Source organism: Ascaphus truei, chromosome 8 (genome assembly GCF_040206685.1).
Source record: "Ascaphus truei isolate aAscTru1 chromosome 8, aAscTru1.hap1, whole genome shotgun sequence".
Lineage (NCBI taxonomy): Eukaryota > Metazoa > Chordata > Amphibia > Anura > Ascaphidae > Ascaphus > Ascaphus truei.
In genome coordinates, this window is record NC_134490.1 from 30,742,338 (window position 1) to 30,765,791 (window position 23,454).

The following is a 23,454-nucleotide window of genomic DNA, read 5'->3' on the forward strand; positions in this document are numbered from 1 at the left end:
GATCTTGTTTTTGCAAACAAAAAAACATTGCAAGGTATTTCTTCCTTAAAATCCGCTGCTATTAGGGGTCATTTTAACATGCAGTCCTATAGTATTAAAGTGATTTCAACGCAGTTATATGTTTAATCGTCTAACCATGGGGTGGCCAACTCCAGTCCTCAAGGGCCACCAACATGTCATGTTTTCAGGATATCCCTGCTTCAGCACAGGTGGTTCAATTTTGACTGAGCCACCTGTCCTGAAACAGGGATATCCTGAAAACCTGACCTGTTGGTGGCGCTTGAGGACTAGAGTTGGCCACCCCTGGTTTAACCATTAAATGACAAAAAATTCAATGATCAGACAAGAATAGGCACTTTTTTGAGAGTGAAAATGTTCCTTCGTCTTCCCTTACCCACGGTCAAATGGCCTTGTTTGCTCTGCCCCAATATTAATGCAATCACATTCCTGCACACGATCACCCAGGCACCCAGTTAAGGAAAGGCATCGGATTGGGCCGAGATAAGGGCATTAAAAAGTCTTCAGGTTATAATATTTACAAACAATTTCATGATAAATTACAAGGAAAAAAAAAAATTAAAAATACTTACACTTGCTGGTAATTTTAAATAAAAGGTATCAATCCCCATCTGTTAACCTACTAAATATATCACTGTCTTTAGTTCTTTTTGATCCAAAGTGGGACTGCACCTTTAACCAATTCCTTGCCAGAGATGGCTGCAGCGCATTGCTTGGTGCTGGCAGCGCAGAGGTTAAATGAAACCTGCCGCATGTAATGTACTTCACATGCGACTTAGAGAGGCCTCGCTCTGACCTAAGAAACACCATATCCGAATCTTGGGAAGGATCAGAAGCCCCCCCCCCACTAACATTATTCACTGATTTTCAGCACAGGGCCCTGCATTGCACTGAAAGAATACAATTCCTAACCAAACCATATTTCTGTATGCACAGAGGAGTCTAAACATTGATAAATTTAAGTAATATACATATATATACACATATATATTTATGGATATAAAAGCAGCTAAAAAAAATGCCCTTCTCGGATACGTGAACTATTAGGTGAAAAAACAAACAAGACTGCCACTTTCATGAACCGCTTCCGAGCTGAAGGGGCCACGCACGCCCCTTTAAACGCACACCAGGGTATCAGTGGCTTCCGCACATGGGAGGAATTTCCACATGCATGAGCTGGCGTTTGAATCTTAAAGCAGGGAAGCTCCATCTCTTGCGTATAGTGCTCCTCCCTCCAGAGTCTCTGTAGATCCCCCCTGGAAATTCCTTTAAATCCTGCGGGTTACAGTATGGGTCTTTCCATTCCTCCCATGTCTGGGTGGGATACAGTGTTTGTAATATAATATCCCTTTGCTTCCAGGGCTGAGAGGTGCGCGGCTAAACGCGATGACACCATCCTTTGCCGATTTCCAACCGTGGCGTTGAAAAGATGCAATGGGCAGGGAGGGGGAAAAACTGACTGATCTTCCTTCTTGCTTTAAAAGACACTTTGTGGTGCTGTATTCAGCGGGAGGTTTTCTAGGGGAGCACACTGGAGAAACAGTCTTAAGATTTCCCCTGGTTTCTGCTTTCATAAGAGGCTGGCCAGGCTGGTGGTGGGTCCGTTCTGAGCCTGAAACTGTACAGGGGGTGATCCATCCGTCCACTGCAAGAGGAACAAAGAATTCATTGAGTGATTCATACAGGTAGAGGCGCCTGCAACGCAAAGTGCTCTCCTAGAGCATTGTCACTATATGAAGCATCAACATTGTCTGTCACTTTTGACATGCAAGGACACATATACAGTCATTTATTTGGAAATGAATTCCTGACTAAGTCTGTCGGCATTGGCCGCTTCAGTAAATAAACATTGAAAGTGATGGCAGATAGGAAGTACTCGGCAAAGCAATCTGCCAATTCTCCCTTCCACTGTGAAACCTCACACCCTATTGCAGGGGTGGCCAACTTCAGTCCAGTAGGCCCTTGAGTCCTCAATGTTGACTCAAGGGAACACATCAGTGAAGTCACTTTCTCTGTTCCTCTACTCTCATAATATGGACTACATTGAGATTCTAAGGGTCATAACAAGTTGGTCCAATGTAGGGGTGGCCAACTCCAGTCCTCAAGGGCCACCTACAGGTCAGGCTTTTAGGATCTCCTTGCTTAAGCACAGGTGGCTCAGTGGAACAAAGCCACCTGTGCTGCAGCAGGGATATACGGAAAACCTGACCTGTTGGTAACCCTTGTGGACTAGAGTTGGCCACCCCTGTGATATGTGCTGCAAGCATTTCTGTCACCAGAGGGGTTAAAGTGGCAATCCCATATGGTCAGTCAGCTTTGTTTCTACAGGGTCACTGAATGGGAATGTGTTTGCTACTCCAAAGTTCTTTCCCCTTATCCCCCCACCCTGTCCCTATCAGAGAATAAAGATGTGTGGAGAGAGGGGACTGTGGCTGTACACACTTTTGCTGATCACACGGTGATATCACACACAAGGGAGCAGCCAGAGGAAACCACACCCCTTCCAAGACTAACTAACAAATAAAAAAAAATTCTTATAGGTGTCGGATTTGGGTAAAAAAATAAATAAATAACCATCAGTTACCTAGATGAAACCCCTAGAAAACATGTCAGTGGAACTAGTCCACGTTGGTCCTTGGAGGGGATGTCCCTTTATGGCAGAAGTGTTCAAAAGAGCTAACCCAATGGAAGGTGACATAATTAAATGGTTTTAGACAGCCCCTATGCTTAATCCCTTTCTTTCCAGAGGGGCCAATAACACATTTGCACTAGCATCTCTGGCATTGAAGGGATAACACAGGAAAGCTGCCCGGGCATCACGCACCGTGATGAGGTTGTGTTCTGGAAGACTGCAGGCTTCAATGTGATCCTGGAGGAGCTGTTGGGAGAAGTTCTGGTGCATCTGAGCTGCTTCGTGGGCATCAATCGTGTTCCCGCAGGCTTTGTTCAGATCTGCACAGAAAGGGCAACAGCAGCTTTAAGGAAAAAATGTGAAAAAGACACAGGATCGGATACTCATTTGATTTTTTTCTACCAGGGGAAGTGTGGCATTATGGATAAGATTGTGGCCTTGAGATCAGAAACTTGCAAGTTCAATTTCTGCCTAGGACACGTACACACACTGATTTGTCATTGTGCCCCTTCTGTGTAGTAATACAATCTGTGTGTTTAATATATTAAAATACCCTAGACAAGGGGTGCTCAACTAACCCTCAAGCCCACCCCCCACCCCCTCCGAACAGGTCAGCCTTCGACTGAGCCTCTGATTGAGACACCTGTACTGCAGCTGGGATATCCTGAAAACCTGACATGTTGGGGGGGCTTGAGGACTGGAGTTGAGCGCCCCTGCCTCAGACCCCAGTATTTCCACTTCTTCAAACAGAAACTGCAACATACACCAAGGATACTGTAAAACACCCTAACACAGGGGTTGGGGAACTCAGCAGAATTTTTTATATTAAAAACACAGTGCCTGCGAAATTATCCCAATATTTTAACCAGGTACATCATAACCTTGCTATCTACAGAATCAAGTTGGATTCGGCAGCCCCGCTCCTCATTCTCCAGCCTCCGACACGGTCAGAAAGTGTCTCTGCAATCATTATGAGGGCAAACCGATGTGTGTTGGGTGATACTATAAATTGTTCGGTGGGTGGGGGGGTAACTGATATGCAGCGGTTGATTCATTAAAGCAGGGATGCTCATCTCCAGTCCTCAAGACACCCCCCAACAGGTCAGGTTAAGGATATCCCTGATTCAGCAAAGGTGGCTCGGGGGCTCAGTTAAGACTGAGCCACCAGTGCTGAAGCAGGGATAGCCTTAAAACCTGACCTGTTGGGGGGTCTTGAGGACTGGAGATGAGCACTCTTGCTTTTAAGTATAGGGGGCAGTTGCTTCAATAAGTAAAAATCAAATAACAAAAACCTGAATTTATGGAAAAAAATTACAATTGAGGGGAAGGGGGGAATCAAATAATGTTGGGTGAGAAATTTAATTGGCGAGATGACTGGCAGGCCATTTAAAATAAAATATTTGTATATATTTCAGTGCCTCTTATAGTGTTTGGTTACCAACACAGGTTGCGCGTCTACAATGGCCTCTAATGGACTGAGGAAGAACCTACTTCTGTTGCATACCTAAAGCTTAATAAAAATGTACATCGATCTGTGTACCAACACCATTAGAAGTCAGCATTAAGAGGAGACACCGCACACACGTACATTAAAGTAACCAATCCCCTCAAGGACTGGCCTTACCTCTCAGCAGAGCAGAGGACCAGAGCTGCACAGACATGTCTGGGATCTTGCTTGCCAGCTGCATGGCAGGTACAACCATGTTGTTGCTCTCCTGGTGAGGAAAGTAGCGTTACTTAAAAATGGGAGTTCAGAACCTTATTTCGACATGCTGTGAAGTCGCTTCCCCGGGCAGGACAGAATGTCAGTCCTGTTCCTGTGACTAGAGCCGATCTTACCCAGCATGGAGAAGCCGCTTCACAGCATTCGGAGCCGAGGCCTCAGAGTACAAGATGTATTCATGCTTCACATTAGAGGCGAGTGGCTGAATGCAAAGCGAATAGTCTGAAGTAGGAATATTTTTGTACGCATGTAGCCCCTTTTTGCGCTGGAGCGGTCAGCTCTGTCGGATTCTATAGCACTTAAATGAGTAAGTGCTTTCATAGGGGCAGATACATGACATCTGTGTGTGTGTCACATCCTTCCCTACACCGTAAGCTCTTCAGAGTCTGCGCTCTACTGTGTAATATTATATTTGGTATGCTTCATACTGTATTATAACTCATTATGGTCTGTTCTGTGAAGCACTACACAAACGGTTGGCGAGATAGAGATAGATACACACACACACACACACACACACACACACACACACACACACACACACACAATACTGGCGAATTCTTACCCTGTGATTTCCCAGCACGTAGAAGATGTGACCCAGAAGCACCAGCGAGCAGGCCGTCAGCCGGTTCAGATCCTCGGCGTTGGACATTTTCAAGGTTTCCCTCAGAAATCGCCTGCAAGAGGCACAGAAACAGGGGTGTGAAATCAGAACACGGGGGGGAGCGGGGATTCTTACAACCAGTACCAGAGCGCCTCTGAGATGAACAAGGTTTCAGCTTCCGTTTTAATTTAGTCCCTCTAAGCACAGTTGTAATACATTGAAAACCTTTTACACCGTTGCTACCATTTTCAAACATTTGAAGGCCCCAAGTACAAGTGGTATTTTGTAGGACAAAAAGTGAGCTGATACCTAAACAATTCGAAATATTCCAGATTTCAGTTAGGAATTCATCATCCTTGATCATTTAAGAATCAACTGATCAGGATTCTTGTTGATGCTTAAAATTCAATGAAGGTGCTTGAACGCCGTTCTTGTGAGTTCCACAGAAAACCGCCCTGGTCGTTACCACAACTCACTAACCCTGCAGTACTGTAGTGTGAACGCATCGCTTGGCACTCACTTTGCTTCGTTGTATCTGCCTTGGAAGAAAGAGAAAAGCCCGCGGATGTAGAAGGCTGCGGCTCGGAGGCAGTGAGAGCTGGAAGGAAAGCAGAGCACTGATCAGAGGGAACACGGACACGCGCATTTGGGCGAGTCAGAAGTTAATAGTTTGAGACCTGCGCTAGGATCTACTGCAAAGGTAGGTGCATGTTACCAATATTGGTACTGATCTATAAACTGGGATATTTATTTCCAGCATCCCTTCCCTAAAAGGAGAGGGGCAGGCTTAGCACTCGAGTATGGTATATGTTCTAGTAAATGGGTTTGAACTAAGTGACGAAAACAAAGATGACATGATTTAAGGAACACTCACCTGAAAAATCAACAAGCTTTAGTGTATAAAGTAAGGGGCCTGTGAGCCATCGCTACCAAAACACCTGGACACAAGAGTTAAGCAGGGGGAAATTAGGGGGGTGCTGGAGAGTTGTTGAGGGAGGGGGGGGGGGGGTGGAAGAGTTGTGGGGTAGGGCTCCTGTGTACCAGAGAGCCCATAGGAGGGACCAGCAAGGCGGCCGAACCCATACATTAGGCAGGATGCCCAGTCGGTCCAGTTCACACTTCTGGGATCAACCAGCCCTGGGGAAGTTGTTCCGTCTCGGCGTATGTATGTATGTATGTATGTATGTATGTATGTATGTATGTATGTATGTATGTATGTATGTATGTATGTATGTATGTATGTATGTATGTACATAAAGCTCTAAGCGAGGAGTTTCCAGGACAAATTTGGTGGGTTTTTTTGAATTTCAAAATGTTAACCGAAAAATTTCACCCACTCTCCTATCACCAGGCTGTGTTTATTCCACTGCCCCACCCTGCAACTTTACCATTTAAGCCAGGTGTGGCCAACTCCAGTCCTTAAGGGCCACCAACAGGCTAGGTTTTCAGGATATCCCTGCTTCAGCGCAGGTGGCTCAATCAGTGGCTGAGTTGGCTACCCCTGATCTACCTAATCACTATTAAATCCCACAAACTACACTCTGTACGTCCCAAGATTGTATCCCTAGGTGTTACATCCGGTGCATATACGGCCAATGATATAGAGATATAGAGAGATAGAGAGAGAGATAGAGAGAGATAATATATATATATACACACATATACACAGATAAATTTTACCAGATGGAAGACCAGGAAAAACGAGACAGCACACAGCCAGGGAAATCCAGAAGTATTGTATTCAATAATAATACATGGCACTGCATCCAACGTTTCGGTCATCAAACAGTGACCTTCATCAGGGACAGTGTGCCAACTGCCCTTCATTTTTTCATATATACACACATATACCCTATTTCCTCGATTCTAAGACGCACCTTTTTTCCGATTTTCACATGTCTGAAATCGGGGTGCGTCTTAGAATCGATGTATTAAAAAAATTAAAAGAAAAAAAAAGTGCCTACAGTACTAACCCCCTCTTTCACTTACCATGTTTCAGGAGAGGTCCCATATCAGCGGAGGACGAAGCAGGCGGCGGCAGAAGAGGTCCCACGTCTGCAGATGGTTGAAGATGGACAGCGCCGGGAGTGCGGCGGCGGCAGGAAAGGTGCCAAGTCTGCAGGTGAATGAAGATAAGACGGCGTGCATGCGGTGGCAGCGCCGCAGGAGATCATAATAGCAGGAGAGCTGAGAAAAGCGGCATTGGGAAACGACTGGGGAGGTACAAACTGTAACACCGGAAGTTGACCAGTGTCTGACTTCCGGTTACAGTGCGCTCCTCCCCAGTCGTTCCCCTATGCCGCTCTGCTCTTGCTCAGCGGCTATTATGATCTCCTGCCGCCACCGCACGCCCGCTGTCTTATCTTCATTCACCTGCAGACTTGAGACCTGTCCTGCCGCCGCACACTGTCCATCTTCAACCATCTGCTGACATGGGACCTCTCCTGCCACCACCGCCCGCTTCATCCTCCGCTGACATGGGACCTCTCCTGAAACATGGTAAGTGAAAAAGTAATTTTCCTTTATTTTAAGGGCCAAATAGATGGTGCGTCTTACAATCGATGGCGTCTTACAATCGAGGAAATACGGTATATATATATATATTTTTTTTTTATTATTATTTTTTTTTTGTTAAATCCGGCTTACATTTTCATATGAGCAACAGCAAACGATGCTTACCTCACTGGGAAATTGTGGTCTGGGTTTATTCTTTCTAATAAACTATAAAGCTTGATTAAAGGAAATGAAAGGAAACCAGGTTAGAAATGACAAAGAAAATGTAGAAGTGAACACTTTAATAGCTTTATTGAACAGTTTGTTTTTATAAAAAGGTACAATTCCACCCAAAAAGCAACTCTAATTATCTGTCGCATCAGGGGGATTTCCTATCCAGAATCCATGCTGTGTCTCAGCACCCATGTGCAGTGGCTCTTCCTTCCCAAGTGAGGGCAATGACAGCATCAGACTGGAACTAAGGCTTCATTAGATTATATCTGCCATGCTGTACTACCCTACGTAACGAGGTTGGGCAGCGTAAACTGCTGCTTTCAGTGAAAGATGTAAACATGAATGACATCTGTACTGGGAAATATGTGCTTTCAGGCATGTAGAAGCCAATGCAGACACAAATATTTCAGTCACTGTCGTGCTCCTCTGTCACCCCATCTCCTCTTTTCTTCCAGTACTAAAGAACCAATGTTTAGTAGGTTAACTGACTTTATGTGGGTTGTGACTGTCAATATGATCTGCTCCAGCACAATGATAATGTAATCAGATTTACACAAGGATCGCCTCCTAACAGGACCATGTAGCAAAGGTGACAGGATTAAGTATACGGCAGAGATAAGGGCAGTACAATCGGCTTTAAAAATCAGATTACCTCGCTTTCAAACAAAACACAGAATAAAACTTATTTTAAAATACGAAGCCAATTACCTACTTTTAGCCTGCTAAACCCATCGCTGCCTTTAAACATTAAAGAATCTGCTCACCTCCTGGTGTCTGTTTCCTTCTCTGATGTAAACGCTTGCAAGATTTGTCACGATAAATGTCCACAGCTCCTGGTGAGTAGTGAGCTACAAAGACACACACAGGCTGCCATAAGAGTGCAGTCCAAAAACGGATGACACTGCACCGGAAACTAGGGACACAACACACAGCTAATAAATAGGGGGGGGTAACACCAATTGCAAAAATAATTTATATGATTCTTACTGCATAGATAAAAAATAAAAAAACACATCCTTAATCCCCTCACTGACAGGTGTTAACCAAGTGCAACCTGGTGGAGTTAAACCAATTGTTATGAGCCAAGTCAAGTTTTTTGAGACGACCCATCAATCAGAAGCCAGGTGCATTTACCTGAGGATTCAAATGCATGGTTAATGCTAAAAAATGTGGCTGGAGGTCCCCCAAGGAGAGGTCTGAGAATCGCTGAACTAAGTGGCTGTCTGCTGATAGTCACACAAATGAGAAATGCCCCATAGTTCCAATAATCAGGGCCCGAAAAAGGTACTTCACCTACACCCATTCCTTACAATTGACCCCTATCCATTTTTCGGGAGGGGGGGAAGACCGCGTGTGAAGAACCGCGTTGGAGAAGAAGTGCCAAGCAAGTCACAACTTTGCCAAGCAAAGCAGCGATTGGTGGTGATGGGCAGCTTATGCCTCTGATGTGGCTCTTCTGCAGATACTGTCTTCATGCTATGTGCCACGGGTGATTGGATCAGGGGATTATTGGAGCCCTGCTAATGACTTCGATATGACAAGCAATTGTAACCTCACCCGTAAAGCAGTTGTAAACTGTGCTTCCGCATTGTCCATGCAGTTGACGGAGATGCAGTACAGGCCCTGTGAAGGACACAAGTGGTTAAGTAGAATATTTCTTTTAAAAATCATTGTGTGGCAATGCATTGAAGGTCCCTCTGGCAGCCAAATGGTTAACCCATATGTACCAGATGAGACAGTGCATTGCTCTTCTGAAACCATTCTGCTGCCAAATGGGCTAAAACACATTACATACTAATATGATGCAGGCCTAGAAATAATGATAAAACCATTCCTATCAAGTGAATGTGTCACCAATACATTTACATGGGACAGGCATCGCTGGTAAATTTGCATTGCTTAAACCAGTTTAGCGAGTACATGGTGAAAGCATATATGGATTCTGGCAGGAGACATTACTAGACTCACAGTGGAAGTTCAATTCCAAAAGTGCTAATTCCGAAAACACTTTTCCTTTACAAAGTGCCTTTGTCTTTTCTTCATCCTTTCTTTTCCACCATAAATCACAAAAACTACTTGCAAAACTGGCCAGTAAATATTAAACTCAGCAATGCGTCACTCGCCCCTCTGGCGACCAAACGGGGGTAAAGCCTCTTTTGTGGGAATTCCTATAGAGTTGCCATTTGTACTGCTTAGTACAGTGGTAAGCAACAGCATTTACTTCCACGGGAATGCCCCATAGCCACCAAAAAGGACACACATTATATAGATCTAGTGCACAGGTAGAAGGGACATTGCAGCCGTGGGTGGGAGCTTATCCCCTCTCTCTCTCTCTCTCTCTCTGTGTGTTTATCTTCCTAATGCGGGCGCGGTGGGAGCACTGTCCCACTCCACTTCTTACACTGAACTAGTGATTAGCACAGGAGAGGAGCAGTATATGTGAGTGCACGGTCATTAAGTTACCGAGGGAGATGGGAGACGCTACGATCCACGCCAGCAACATTTCCGCAACACCTGCATGCGGCCCCTGGTCTGTGTTTTACATGTCAAGGGCTTAGTAGCTGAATCCCAATATAGATCTATATCGCTTCTAGATCTCAATGGTCTTTTCAATTGGGCTTTGTGGCCTATATTGGCAAACCTATTAAACAAATCCTGAGATTTAGCACACCTGTTAATATTGCAGTAATGTCGTATAATTAAACCTGCTCCGTGTTGGGGTTTAATATCAGGAAAATAAAATGTATGCACTTTCCAGATATCCTAGGAAGCAGTGTGGGCTCAGTACTTACCAGTAATGTGTGGAGCTGTGCTGCATGGTTAGAAAACAGTCGGGGTGACTGCTGGCACAGCTGGCAGACTTGGGAAATCTAGGACATAAGAGCACAGACAGCACTGTTAAATGTCCCACTGGTCACCAGTAAGCCCTAAAGCACGCGCTTCACCTCCTGTTCATCACAAACCTCTTGTAGGGCTGTCGCTTTGTGTCCTGTGACCAATCGACACATGATTATATGCTCCAGCAAGATGACTTGGAAGGACGACAGGATGGGGCTGCTATCCAGCACTGAAACGGTAACAATCAGGGCTATAAACAAATGGCACCAGTTCAGACTTCATCACCTGAATTAAAGGGGCAGTTCCTCTTGTGGATAGGAGAGTTGAAGAAGCACCAGACTATATCGGTGTCTATGTAATGAAATCATATGCCTCCGCCTAATTGATTACAGTTAAGTAATGTAATGATAGTTGCTTGATAAAGAGCCGACGCTTCTGATTCTGCTGCCCTCACCCCTAATTCATGTTGACGTACTTCAGTAGAACATTGGACTGGGAAACCCGTAAGGTAAGGCTGGTACAAGAGTGCCCTCTGATGTCTGTAACTCAAGGTCAGGACCAGTAGCTGATGTGTATTGAGACTGTGCAAGTTATAGACATTCTTTTGAACAGGAAAAGTTGGTATATAACAGGGGTATGGTTAATATGAATGACTAGATCCGCCAAATTATGTAGCGATGAGTAGTATAGAAAAGCGATTCCTTTGCATCTGTCCACAGCGAACTGCTTTTTAACGCACTAAAATATTTACACCCGAGCAAATTCTACTTGAATTTTTAATCGTCGAGCCATTATTTATATTGCTTTTTGGATTATTCCGTAGTGACCTGGGCACACACACTAGTAATTACCAATAGGCAAGAATCGAAACACCTACAACCAAAATTGTACTAATAGCAGTAACAGGTTTAAGGAGTAATAACTGGGTGATTTTATTTTTTTTACCGAAGTTGGATACCTATAAGTATTTCCAAAACAATTTTTTTTAATTGATTTATAAATAGTGAGTTGAGACTTGGGAGGGGTTTTATTTCCTCTGGTTGCTCCATGCTGTGCAATATCAGTGCGTGCAGAAGAGGAGTTTGCCCTGGCATTGCCCTGTCACCCCCTCGCATTATCTTTATTGGTTCTCTGATAAAAACTGGATGGGCTATGGGTAAAGCAAACTCTTGATTGATCAACACTGCCCCCATATGAGCCAGGCTCCTAAGGGTATAAAAAGGATTCAAGAGGTTCTTAGAATAACGCAAACTCATACTATCTCCACGTATCAAGAATATCACATCTCACGTCTTTGTTTGAGGAATCCATTGTGCGCCTGTGCCCCCCTGGCAGCTCAATTAGATAAATAGGTGTCTGCAGCTTCAGACACACTGGGGAACGCCGGCATTTACCGTCGCTGTGCCCTAAAAACCTAAACACAGGCCCTTCAGATGCAGCATCTTCTGCAACACTTACTCTTGAGCTTCTCTAGCTGCATGAGTGCCTTGTCTGTGTATTTCTGGGCTTTCTCCAAGTATCCGGCCTGCATCGAGTGCATGACGGTCACCTGCCGATGAACACAACAGTGAAAGTCGCGGCATGAGGAAATCATTCAAACACCTCATTTATAATGTGGCAAGGAAAACAAGAAAATTGCACAAAATCAATGAAAAAATAAAGAAATGCTACATAAAGCAAAATTATAATTGTTGGAATAATTTGGCCATTTTTAACAACTTTGTTTATTACACAACGCTATACATAAAATACCATTTTGCAGATACAACATGTCCCTGCCCAGAAGAACTTACAATCTAATTTTGGTTCCTGAGGCTCAGGGAGATAAAGTGACTTGACCAAGGGCACGAGGAAATTCAACAGGTTTTCCCACTTCCAGGGCAGTGACAATATTACTTCAGCCAATAACGAACAGGAAGCTGTCAGAGAACTAAATCCATGGCATCCAACATCTACTCCCGAGTGGCCATCTTCAAGGGCAAACACTGCTCTAAACCCCCTTTTCCCCCCAACTGTGAAGCGCAATTATTATGTCAGATACCAGAAGGGTCACCCACACATAGCAGACTACTTTTGCAGGACCCCTGCCAAGAGGTTACTGCAAACCCCATATGCACTCTGTGCTTTTGCTCTTTTACCAAGAAAGGCACTAAGATGCTGCCCTTATACTTCAGCACCCCATTCGTACAGGCCTGGTAGCAAAGTCGTTGTTCAATCAAAGCCTTACCAGGTAAACCAAAACACACATGTGCTCCTTGGGCAGCCAGTGAAACAGGTCTGCTGGGTTGCTGGGTAGGATCTCGTCATCGTGGAGAGTTGAAATGGTTTGGATGCACTGCTGCAGCTGTTTTAGACATGGCTTGACGCTCTTTACCTGCAGAAACAATCACAAGCAGTAGTACACTAGGAGAGAAGACTTGTGAGTTCTAACACTAGTGTGCTATTACAGTGAACTCTCGAGTTGGTCCATTAAAAATGTAAGCCCATAGTAGCTAAGCAGTGCTATGCCATAAGACACCTTCCAGCGCCGGAAAATACCATATGGTCCATTGAAGTGAATGGGCCATAAAGTGTGTTGTTGTGGTGCCGGAAGGTGAACACAGCCCCGCTTAGTAAATCCCTTGAACCCTTTGCAGCCAGTGGGGCAGCAGAAGATGCATTAAAGGGGTAATTTCTCCTAGTACCAAAGTATTTATTGCAGTTACATGTTAAGGGCGTTAAACTGGGTAATCAATGTCTTTTATATCAAAATATAAAATCTACGGGCGTTTAAAAATACTTAATTAGATGGAGTTTGGTTTAAAAAAAAAAAAAACGCATCACCCCGAGGTAACCCATTTTCTAATGTTTCTATGGTAGACAAAAGCTTTGGGAAGGGTTTTAAAATCTGGATCTAATGTCATTTGGTAATAAGAGAAATAATCATGATGTCATCATTGGTCCCAGACAGGTCGCACAAGAGTTTATTCTAGGGAATAAAAACACTCAAACAAATTAGGATTATTTTTATACCAAGATACGTAGATATATTATAGAAATGTATATATTCAGACGGGCACGTTAGTGACGTCATCGAATCAACAGTTGAGAAAAGCTGCATTGAGCAGGCTGCAAGCACGAGATTTTGACATTTCAGCTCTCTTTTCTCCCAGCTCCTGTTACTCCTTCTCTGGAACTCTATTTGTTGCCAGCCAGCACTCTCAGGTTGGTTCCACGCGATCCGGTTATCCATCTGCACAGTTTGGAATCATTTGGACTTCCGATCTTTTACGGAGCCATACCGGCTGGTGACAGATTTGATCCTGCAATACTTTTCTTGTTAGTGCATATCTTACCCTTCCATTATGTATTAAAATAATAATGATATAGATAAATATCGATAGATATTTATTTTTTACACTATGGAGCGTGCACTTCTTGTTTTGGAAATCTCTCCTGGATGTGTTTCATCTTCTAATATGCTGCTTGAAGTCTCCTTTTACCTTGACAGCACTTGTCTTCTACAGAAGTACATTGGATTTCAACATTATGTTTCCATAATTTTACTAATTTTTTAGTTTGGTTGTATCACTGCATATTCAAACATTTGAGTCACTTGTACTCAAAAGTAGTGTGTATTGTTGTATCTTTTCACTGTGCGCATAGTCGATCTATTCTTTGTATTTATGTTTATTATCTAGTAACTAGAATCTTACTAGAATTCACTCACTTTCAAACTTACCACCACTCTTACAAATATTATTTATCTTTGATGTACTCTCCAGCTGGATTTGCGGCACTTTTCATGTTTCCTTTCGCTGTGTATACATACGCACAGACTCACACACAGAAGCTGTGGTCAGTCAGTCACCGCTCTGCTCTCTCCGAGATCACACCACCAGAATGAATTGTTGAGCGCTACTCAATGCACTGTGGGTCCCGACTTTGGAGAGCAGAAGGATGACTGCAAGGGGCGTAAGCATGCAGTGTCTCATCCTACACGGAAATTAGCCCCTTGTGTACAAATATGCATGGGGCGAATTTAAAGGGTTGCCAAGCATGATTTATAGGCGTGTACGTGCAACCTCTGGTCAAAAGGATAAACACAAATAGCCGATTTGCTTGAATCCAGTGTTCCCGGAGGAAAAAAAAAAAATCTACCCGTCCCCATCACATTGGCAAGTTTAAAAATTTTTCTTTGACCCACTGTGTGGGACTGTCCCTTTAAACATAAGTGAAACCTCAAGCGTACCTGTCCTGCATCCAGATAATGTGTCACCTGCAGCACCAGGAAGAAGACACGGAGGGACTCCTTCTGGATGGGGTTTCCTTGCCAGTTCTCCACAATCTGTCCGCACAGCGTGAGCAGAGGGTGCACTTCCTGTAGCTTCCTCTCCATCAGGAGGAGCTGAAACAAAGACATGAGGAGCCATGCGGTTAGTCCGGGAGCTTTTGTAGTTAGAAAACCTGATGCCCAACCCAGTGACCGCTCTACAGGATCTATCTCCCACAGCGCCGCTGGTACCAAACTCTACCTGCAACTGCAGACCAGGCAGAAGGAGGATTTCACGTGGACATGTATTTCATTTAAAGAGTCAATACCTCCTAGAATGAAAGTAAACTAAGGACAGTGACATGTTTAATAGGTTAAACAGAGTCGATTGACATCTTAAAAAAACTGGGCAAGTATAATAATAATAATTAAAAAAAAGAAACCTTTACATTCCCATGGCAAACATAAGCTTTGGAGATTTTTTAAGGGGGAGCAGGGGCGGGAGGGGGGGTGTTACAATCTAATATCCAATCTATCTACTGTATCTTGCTGATAAAACAGTCGGCCCTCAAATGCATAGGTAAATTGTTATTTTTGCCTTACAAAGCAAGTCCGAAGCCATCATTAGTCATTCAGACAAACACCAGTAGCTATTCTCCTTGAACTCAGTGTTCCCGGAGAAAAGGAAAAATTTAATTTATCACAAGATACAAACAAGTAAAATGGTTACTCGGAAAGATTCAATCCCCATCAAAGGAGGTCACTTTAGGCTCCCTGGTAACTCGGATGTTAACAGGTCCCACTGGCAGAGATAGGATTAAAATTGGTGTACAACTAAAGATCTTTTTACGTGGCTTGGTTTTGTCACACAACATTATAGAACAAATACAGACAAACTTACCATCCCTTTGCTCAGCAGAAACAACGCTCTGAAATAAAAACACAAATGACTACGCTAGCGATGCCTAATCCAAACCACCATGGGATACTCTGATATCGGCCCTGTCCTCACCATTCCCCTAAATGCCTGCACTGGTACGGAATATAAAAACACGACCGTGCCACACAGATGGAAGGAACTAATGCAGTTTGGCAATACGTCCATATACAAGATACAGGTGGCACAAACTTTTACAGCATTACTGCCGAATATTTTCTTTCTACGGAATTTGACCCGGGGGATCCTCCAAGATTTGGCAACTATTTTATTTGCTTTTACGAGAGCTGAAACACTGGCAACTAAACCAGTAAGTATATAGGCAACCTGCTGGTTCCCGCAGCTAAAAAACATGGTTTAGCCACAGTTCGATCCTGAAAAAATATAATAATTTTGTGATAGCTGCTTTGACATTTCCATGGCAAACACATGTTTGGGGGTATTTACAATCTTTATCTAATCTATTTTGATGAGACCGTCAGGGCCACAAATAAATCGTCCTCCTTCGCCACCACTTTGAACGCAAAGTAATTATGCCATCCTTTTTGTATTTGTAATCAGTAGCGATATGTATTCATCATTTGTACAATACAATTAAGGGGGATTTAATCCTTTTAAAGATGACAAATACACGGATAACTTGTTTTACTTGCTATGTTAAATGGCCCTGTAAAAACTCAAAGGCAAGTTCCCCGTTTCTATTTTTTGTGTAGTAGTTTACATTTATATTCTCCTTTTTTTATTAAAGAAGTTATTCGGGAGATGGCCTGCGAGCCATACCGGGCCTTAGCAAAAGCAGAAGAGAACCCGCAGGTATTATACATTGCAGCAATTGCACACAAATAGAGCTAGATTACTGATGCTGCTAATTCTGACGATTAATTACACTCGCCATTAACACCACGCCACTAAATCTCTACATCTGTTAAGTCATTTTACCAACAGAATAGTCGGCCCACAACTATCTGAAAGTGACACAGAAAAAGGGATTTAATTGTATGCTCTTCGACCAAAGATTCATTTTCCTTTAATTCTTGTTGCAGCACTTATCCTCCGAGCAATTATTCGGAGTACTGCTAATTAGCAAATGGAAGGGTTTCTCAAAAGGGAGGCCTTGAATACAGAAGGCTCCCAAGGGAAAACAAGTTATGATGCAATTTTAACACATAGCTGACGAAAGATTTTGTCCTACATTTAAAGTAGAAAGATCCAATTGCACCATTATAAAAGTAACGCGTGACATTTAGTAGAATAGAGGTTATTTTAATTTCTAAGCAGATTCATACATACTTTAACGAATGTAATCATTGAGAAATATATGAGCAAGCGCATCATTTTAGGTAGTGGGTCATAAATCCTGGGTTAGCAAATTTAGCAGCTGGAGCATCCTCGGGATCTCTCACTAAAGTGTGATCGTCACTATCGATCAGCAACTACACTTCATCAGACCGGCACCTTAGAGGCTAGCAGTCCATAATGGAAAACCCGGGTATAACAACTATCTTGCCCTAAGGGGTCAGGTTTAATGATCAGGGTAAGTTTTTTGGTACCTGGTATATTCAGACCCCACCACCCGAGCATACTCTGCCCCGACTCCCAACAGATCACATGCTGACACCAAGTCCTTCTCAAGAGTGTGCAGTTGCTACAAGAAAAAAAGACAGAAAAAGAACTATATGGTAACTGTTGAAAACCAAGTGTGTTTCCTGCTTGGTTTCGCTTTGTTTAGGATTTTTTATTTACACTAAGTCAGACTGGCTCTGCATCCTGACTTTTCTGAGCTTTTTGCTTAGTGATAAGAATAAGATGAGCTGGTGTGTTTGTGTTATATATTTTATACACAGACCCGCCGACAGTTTCCCAGGGCCCAGGACCAACTGTTTATCTAGGCCCTGGGTTGTTGAGTGACCTGTTTAGGTATCAGCCAGGCCCCCTGAAGCCGGCGTGACTTGTACCGGGTGTGTGTGTGTATGTGTGTGTGTGGGTGAGTGTGAGAGATATATAGATATATATATATATAGATATATATATATATATATCTATATATATATATAGATATAACCATGTTTAAAATGGTTTTGAAGCAAAAAGTGGCACTGTGTGCTCATTTGCATGTCATTTCCCAGAATCCCTTGCTGCAGTGGAAGTGCTGTGTGATAATGGGGAAAGGCGGGGTTGCAGACCTGCAAATGAGCATACAGTTATATTTCCATTTGATAGATATATATATAGAGATATATATATAAATCTATCTATCTATCTATATATATATCTATATATATATATATATATAGATATATATATATATATATATATATCTGTATATATATAATATCATGGAAAAATACCAGGCGACTAGAGCTCTGCTAAATATTCTGGCTGACAGAGTTGCACAGTGGAAGGAAGGTGTGTCTCTCTCTCTGAGCAGTGCCAGACACGCTTCCCTGATTGTCCGGCCATGCTTCTGTCCGCCACAGAGCAACAGGAAGAGAGTTAGGAAGGGAGTGTATGGCAGCTCTGTGATACCACCTGCAGCAGCTGCAACAAGTATACACCTCAATGCCTACCTCCTCCTGGGACTTCCTCTCATTAACCCCTTGTCCGTCCTAGGACTGCCTCATTAACCCCCTTGCCCACCATGGAACTAAACTTAAACCGCCACCCCCCCCTACCCACCCCAAAAAACTTCTCCTTGATCAATAACCTTCCCTCAAACATCGACCTGCTTAACAAATTCATTGAGTGCGCCCACCTCCCTGTTCAACACTCTCCAACAAACGTCTAGCTCCTAAGTTTCATACATTTTTGACTGACACACACACACACACACACACACACACACCTTAAAGCAACAAGAAAGATCGTTAATATCTTCTCCTTACATCTTTAAATGTATCATCGCAATGGCTAATGACTAACCCTTTAATTCCTGGAAAGTCAGTATATGTAAATCAGGACCCCATCCCTCCTCCCCACTGCAAAGCTTTGACTTTATATTCCTTTGCTTGCAGAGGTACACAAGGTGAGTGGGTGCACAGATATCTAATTCTCGAGGCAACACTCACTGCTAGTTGGAAAAGCAGCCTGCAGTGCCAGTACGGCGTCTGCTGGGAGATCTGAATCGCCTTCCGCAGAAGGGGCTTGGCAGCATCCACAGAATTCTGCAAGAAATATTTACAGTGAGAGCTTGAAACTGAAACAGGGCAATCTATTTTTTTACACATCACTACAATGTATGTCACCAACATATTCCCGAGGCCAATATTCAATATCAAAAAAGACTATTAAATTAGTGCCAGAACCAAGGTACAAACTTACTTCAGACACAGCAGCCCATAAACAACACAGATACCCCGGCCCTATGTTGGCCATTGCCCACTAACACACGAAGGGTCCTGAATTCTAGGCCACAGTGTCAGGCTGGAGGTTCAAGACTTGGGCCCATATTTACTTATCTGTGCTATGCCATAAGACACCTTCCAGTTCGTTCTTGTTAAAGGGCCCTAAGGTGTCTCATGGCATAGCACTACTTAGTAAACATGGGTCTTGCCAATCAATACAGAAATGTGTGAGTTTTATGGCAGTCTTAGAAAACTATGCTCAACCAGCATATTCTGATATTGCCAACTTACAGGTGGGAGACTAACAGTGCCCCTTTTCAGCGCTGTCCTCTCTAGGAGTTGGTGTCTCCAAGATAGCAACTCAGAGATAGCTGCATAAATGAACGGGAATGCTCTATATAAATATTAGCTATCATAATTACCAGTAGTATTACAGCCAACCCCTTACTAATGCCCATTAGCAGCACCTGGGCGTTGGAATAAGGGTGGGTTACTTATTTTTTCATTTTTACACACCACACACACCTCTCAATCTCCAAATCATAACTCACCTCTTGACAATATAACTCGGACAAAAGGCTTGCGGCTTCAAACTTGACATCTTCAAACTGTGCAATCTGGGGGTTGGTGCATTAAGGAAGTCAATTGTAGGAGGTGGAGAGAGTGGGACAGGTTCCTACGCCAAAAAAGGTGTTGCCTTATAGATCAGCACTACTGGAAAGTGTCCAGAAGTCAGCAAGGGTATTAACAAGTTGTTCATTGACAGCAAACTTCACATGTTAAACTTCCCCAACAAACTTCTCACATGACAGAGCATAGCACTAACAAATATGTCGGTGCGCCAATACAACTCTCCCATTCAGTGCTGCAAATGTTGGTTTATCCAACACGAATAGAATTTTACAAAGTCACAGGAAAGGGGTACAAGGACCTCACAAACCCAGAAGTTCTGGATTTCTTAAAATCTAATGGTGGTCTTCAGAAAAAGCTTACACGTTACTGTTCAGTGGAGGGTGGGAGGCTAGAGGGAAATGTGAAGGAGTACTTCAGAGAAAGGGTAGTGGATTCATGAAATAGCCTCCCAACAGAGGTGGTAGAGGCCAATTCAGTAACGGGATTCAAAAGATGCTTGGGCTAGACATAAGGCTAACTTAAATATGAAAGAAAGCCAGTGATCAAATAGGAGCTGAAGTTTTACAACACAGGAGAATGAGCAGACTAGTTGGGCCCAGTGCTTCTTAACCACCGTTAAATTCTGCTTCTCTGGTAAATCCACAAAGGAAAAGGATACTTGTTGCGATATTAACCACTGAAAAACAAACCAAAAAATAGATTAACTATAAAGTACAACAAAACTGCATGCTGTTTGGGATAAATTCAAATGTTATTTTTTTTAAATGATAAAAATGTTTTTCCAGTAACACACCGAAAGTTACCTCTCATTTTCAAGTATGTCCTGGGCACCGAGTTACGACAATACATCGTTACGCATTATATTTAGACATTTCATGGACAGTTAGAGATAATATATGTTATGGGCATATTTAAAAATTACAGACTAAGGTGAGACAGCTGAAGTCTTGAAAGAACTTAAACTGGAGGCAGCTTTGAGGGTCTCTGGTAGGTTGTTCCAGACAGAGGTGCACTGTAAGAGAACAAGAAGCGACCGGATTTTGTTGAACCTTGTAGTTTTACTTAAAATCCCCTCTAAACATTTTTGTTTTTTGTTCTTTGACTGATGTTTTAAGAAGTGTCCCACCTGGTAAATTGTGCAGTTGCTTTCTAGAGATGTCAGTCGCTGAAGATTTGCCAACCGGCCAGTAAAAATGGTCGCTGCCATCAACAAATGAAAACGTTACTAACCATGGTAACGACTGATGCCAGTGACATAAACAGGTGAAAGCTCTGCAAAAAATGCATACTAGAACCCGAATTATGATCATCTTATGCTGCAACTTCATTTATGTTGGTGGGATTGCTGCTTTAACCATTACACTGCCAATAGGGCCAGCAACTCCCTGCACTGCAATACATTGCAGCCCTGTCTAGCAGTAAAACGGTGTGTTACAAAAACAAAACTGGACAATTAAAGGAGGAGAACAAATGAAATAATGCTAAAAGGATATTGAGAGGGGGAAAAAAAGCCTTAACAACGAAGTGATAGTCACAGGAATAATGGTAACAGATTCAACGTAGGCAAGGTCTAAAGCAGAGATTCTCAATCTCCAACACCCGAGGATTTGTAAAATCTTGGGGCACCCCTGATTATCAGACCTCCTTCACCCTCATCTCTGACACACCTAAAACATGGTAGCTGCACAGCACGTGCATCTCACGCTACCTAGAGACTGCAATCCGCATCACCTCTCCTCTGCTCCGTGCTCAGAGAAGACAGGCGGATCAAGGTCTGTCTCCAGACAGCAAGGGATGCATCCACTGAGCAGCTGGCTGAGCCTCTCCCCCGGGGGAGCACCACCCTTGGCAGAGAATCGCGGTACACCAATGTAGCCCGGCCCCCTGATTGAGAAACACTGGTCCAAATGGCAGCAAGAATGCAATAACACCATCAGCAAATGTCCTAAATGCAAGGAGTCTAACAACGCGTTTCGCACTCCACACCGCTGATGATGTGCTCAAGGAAAGCAAATCACATGTTCTCGTCCCATTCCTGATGAGCTCAATCTTGCTCCAATAACCCTACAATTTTATTGAAAATGACACACAGGGAGGGCAGTGCTAGAATCTAACACTGACCGGGATCTCCCAAAGCCAAGACATGTGCAAAATTAAAGCAGCAATCCCCCCAAAACCCTATTTGAGATTAACGCAATGTTCGTATCTTGACCTTACTTTTTTTTTTTTTTTTTAAACAGAATAATCATGACTTTCTTAACTTCTAGAAGCCTCTGAGGTTACCATGGTAACATTTAGACTGCAGAGCGCGCTCCATTTTATCCTTCCGGACACATCGTATTTCAAATGTAAATAAAAAATGCTGACCAGCACAGAGTGTCGCTTTCAAAAGTAGTTTTCAAACTACATCAGTCAGCAGCAATAATTTGGGGACAAAATGAAATCGGTTTTATAAAGAAGAGATGAGAGTATATGAAAGTTAAATAAAGCACTGGAGCAGGGCTCTTAAAACCAGTTCCTTTAGCAATTTAGCACACTTTTTCCAACACAAACTTTAACATGTGATAATAAAAACGTCACAAATAGATGCATTTGAAAAACGTTATCATTTTTCTTTTAATTGCAAAATTTGTTCTACAAAACTGGTCCCCAATATGCATAATTTCTTTGTGATATGATCTCCATGGCAAACTATTTCAAGACCCCTGCACTCAGGCAAAATACAAAGCCACATGAGACTTGTTACCATGTAACAATGTTAGGAAGGAAGCCATAGGTTACAGAACCGCTATAACTTGTTACTAAAATTACATTTTTAGGAAGCTGCAAAGTGTCAGGTGATGATGATATGTCTAATGCAATGGTTTCCAACCTTTGTGTGCGTTAAGGTAGGGGTGCGCAAACTTTGTCTGCGCCACCCTGCCTGCTCTCCGGCATCATGTGACGTTGTCTTTCCATGGCACATTGCCATTTGAACACCACGTTGCCATGGCGACGTGTTGCCAGAAGCCACCAGAGACAAGGTAAGAGGCATAGAGGCCACGCATGCTCATCCGGCAGTACATTTAAATGTTGTGGGAGGGATTTAACTTGTAATTTCCTATGCAACCCCTTCGCTGCCAGAGGGGCCTGCAACTCCGCTTGATATAAAAAAAAAAAAAAAAAAAAAAAAAAAAAAAAAGCGAAGTGTCTCATACTGTCAGTACTTAACCTGCATCCTACAATCACACCAGGCTTGAGTCATAGGCAGAATGATTCATCGTGGTCATTTCACAGTAAGCAAAACACTGCAAATTGTCTCCATGAAACACAAGTAGCGACAACAATAAATATAGATATATTTGAATTCAATGTGGGCTGTCACTGTCACTTGTAATGCATTATTGTCCTTCAACACCAAGCATAACAGCAGTAAATGTCTTGTGAAAAAAATAAAGTTACCATGCTACTAGATGGTAAAAACATCACATTTGATGGAGTCACTTTAAAAGAAATCTTCTGTTGTGACAGGGACTGTGTATGGCAAATAAATGTAAAATAAAGGAATATATTTCCTTCCAAATTCACGGTCAGGGCTGCAAGCACTGCATTACTTTACCACGCATTGCTAGCAACTATGACAAAGAAAATCAGACGGGCCAAATTTGACATTACCGGAATATACATAATTCAGGGTAATTTTGTGTGTCTGCAGCATTATTAATCCCTTGGATGTAAACAAGGTGATCACGAATGTTAAGAGGATAACA

At 43.0% G+C, this 23,454-nt stretch overlaps 1 protein-coding gene across 2 annotated transcripts in view; it reads right to left on the reverse strand.

Moving 5' to 3' along the window:
* Positions 1–254: 254 nt before the first annotated feature.
* The window catches only part of MAU2 (MAU2 sister chromatid cohesion factor), a 24,500-nt gene continuing 1,300 nt past the window's right edge, over positions 255–23,454 (reverse strand). Inside the window, exons 2-19 of one of the 2 annotated variants that reach the window (XM_075611121.1) lie at positions 20,364–20,381; positions 19,624–19,689; positions 18,797–18,892; positions 17,282–17,376; positions 15,696–15,744; positions 14,774–14,929; positions 12,770–12,916; positions 12,001–12,091; positions 10,668–10,771; positions 10,497–10,574; positions 9,262–9,327; positions 8,469–8,552; positions 7,657–7,706; positions 5,498–5,575; positions 4,939–5,050; positions 4,275–4,365; positions 2,843–2,970; positions 255–1,663 (exon numbers count right to left, since the gene is read on the reverse strand). In XM_075611121.1, the coding sequence (XP_075467236.1) occupies positions 1,589–1,663; positions 2,843–2,970; positions 4,275–4,365; positions 4,939–5,050; positions 5,498–5,575; positions 7,657–7,706; positions 8,469–8,552; positions 9,262–9,327; positions 10,497–10,574; positions 10,668–10,771; positions 12,001–12,091; positions 12,770–12,916; positions 14,774–14,929; positions 15,696–15,744; positions 17,282–17,376; positions 18,797–18,892; positions 19,624–19,689; positions 20,364–20,381 (1,584 nt within the window). In that variant the 3' untranslated portion in view covers positions 255–1,588. The remainder of the gene's footprint in view (positions 1,664–2,842; positions 2,971–4,274; positions 4,366–4,938; positions 5,051–5,497; positions 5,576–7,656; positions 7,707–8,468; positions 8,553–9,261; positions 9,328–10,496; positions 10,575–10,667; positions 10,772–12,000; positions 12,092–12,769; positions 12,917–14,773; positions 14,930–15,695; positions 15,745–17,281; positions 17,377–18,796; positions 18,893–19,623; positions 19,690–20,363; positions 20,382–23,454) is intronic. The other variant, XM_075611122.1, reaches the window with a different exon arrangement.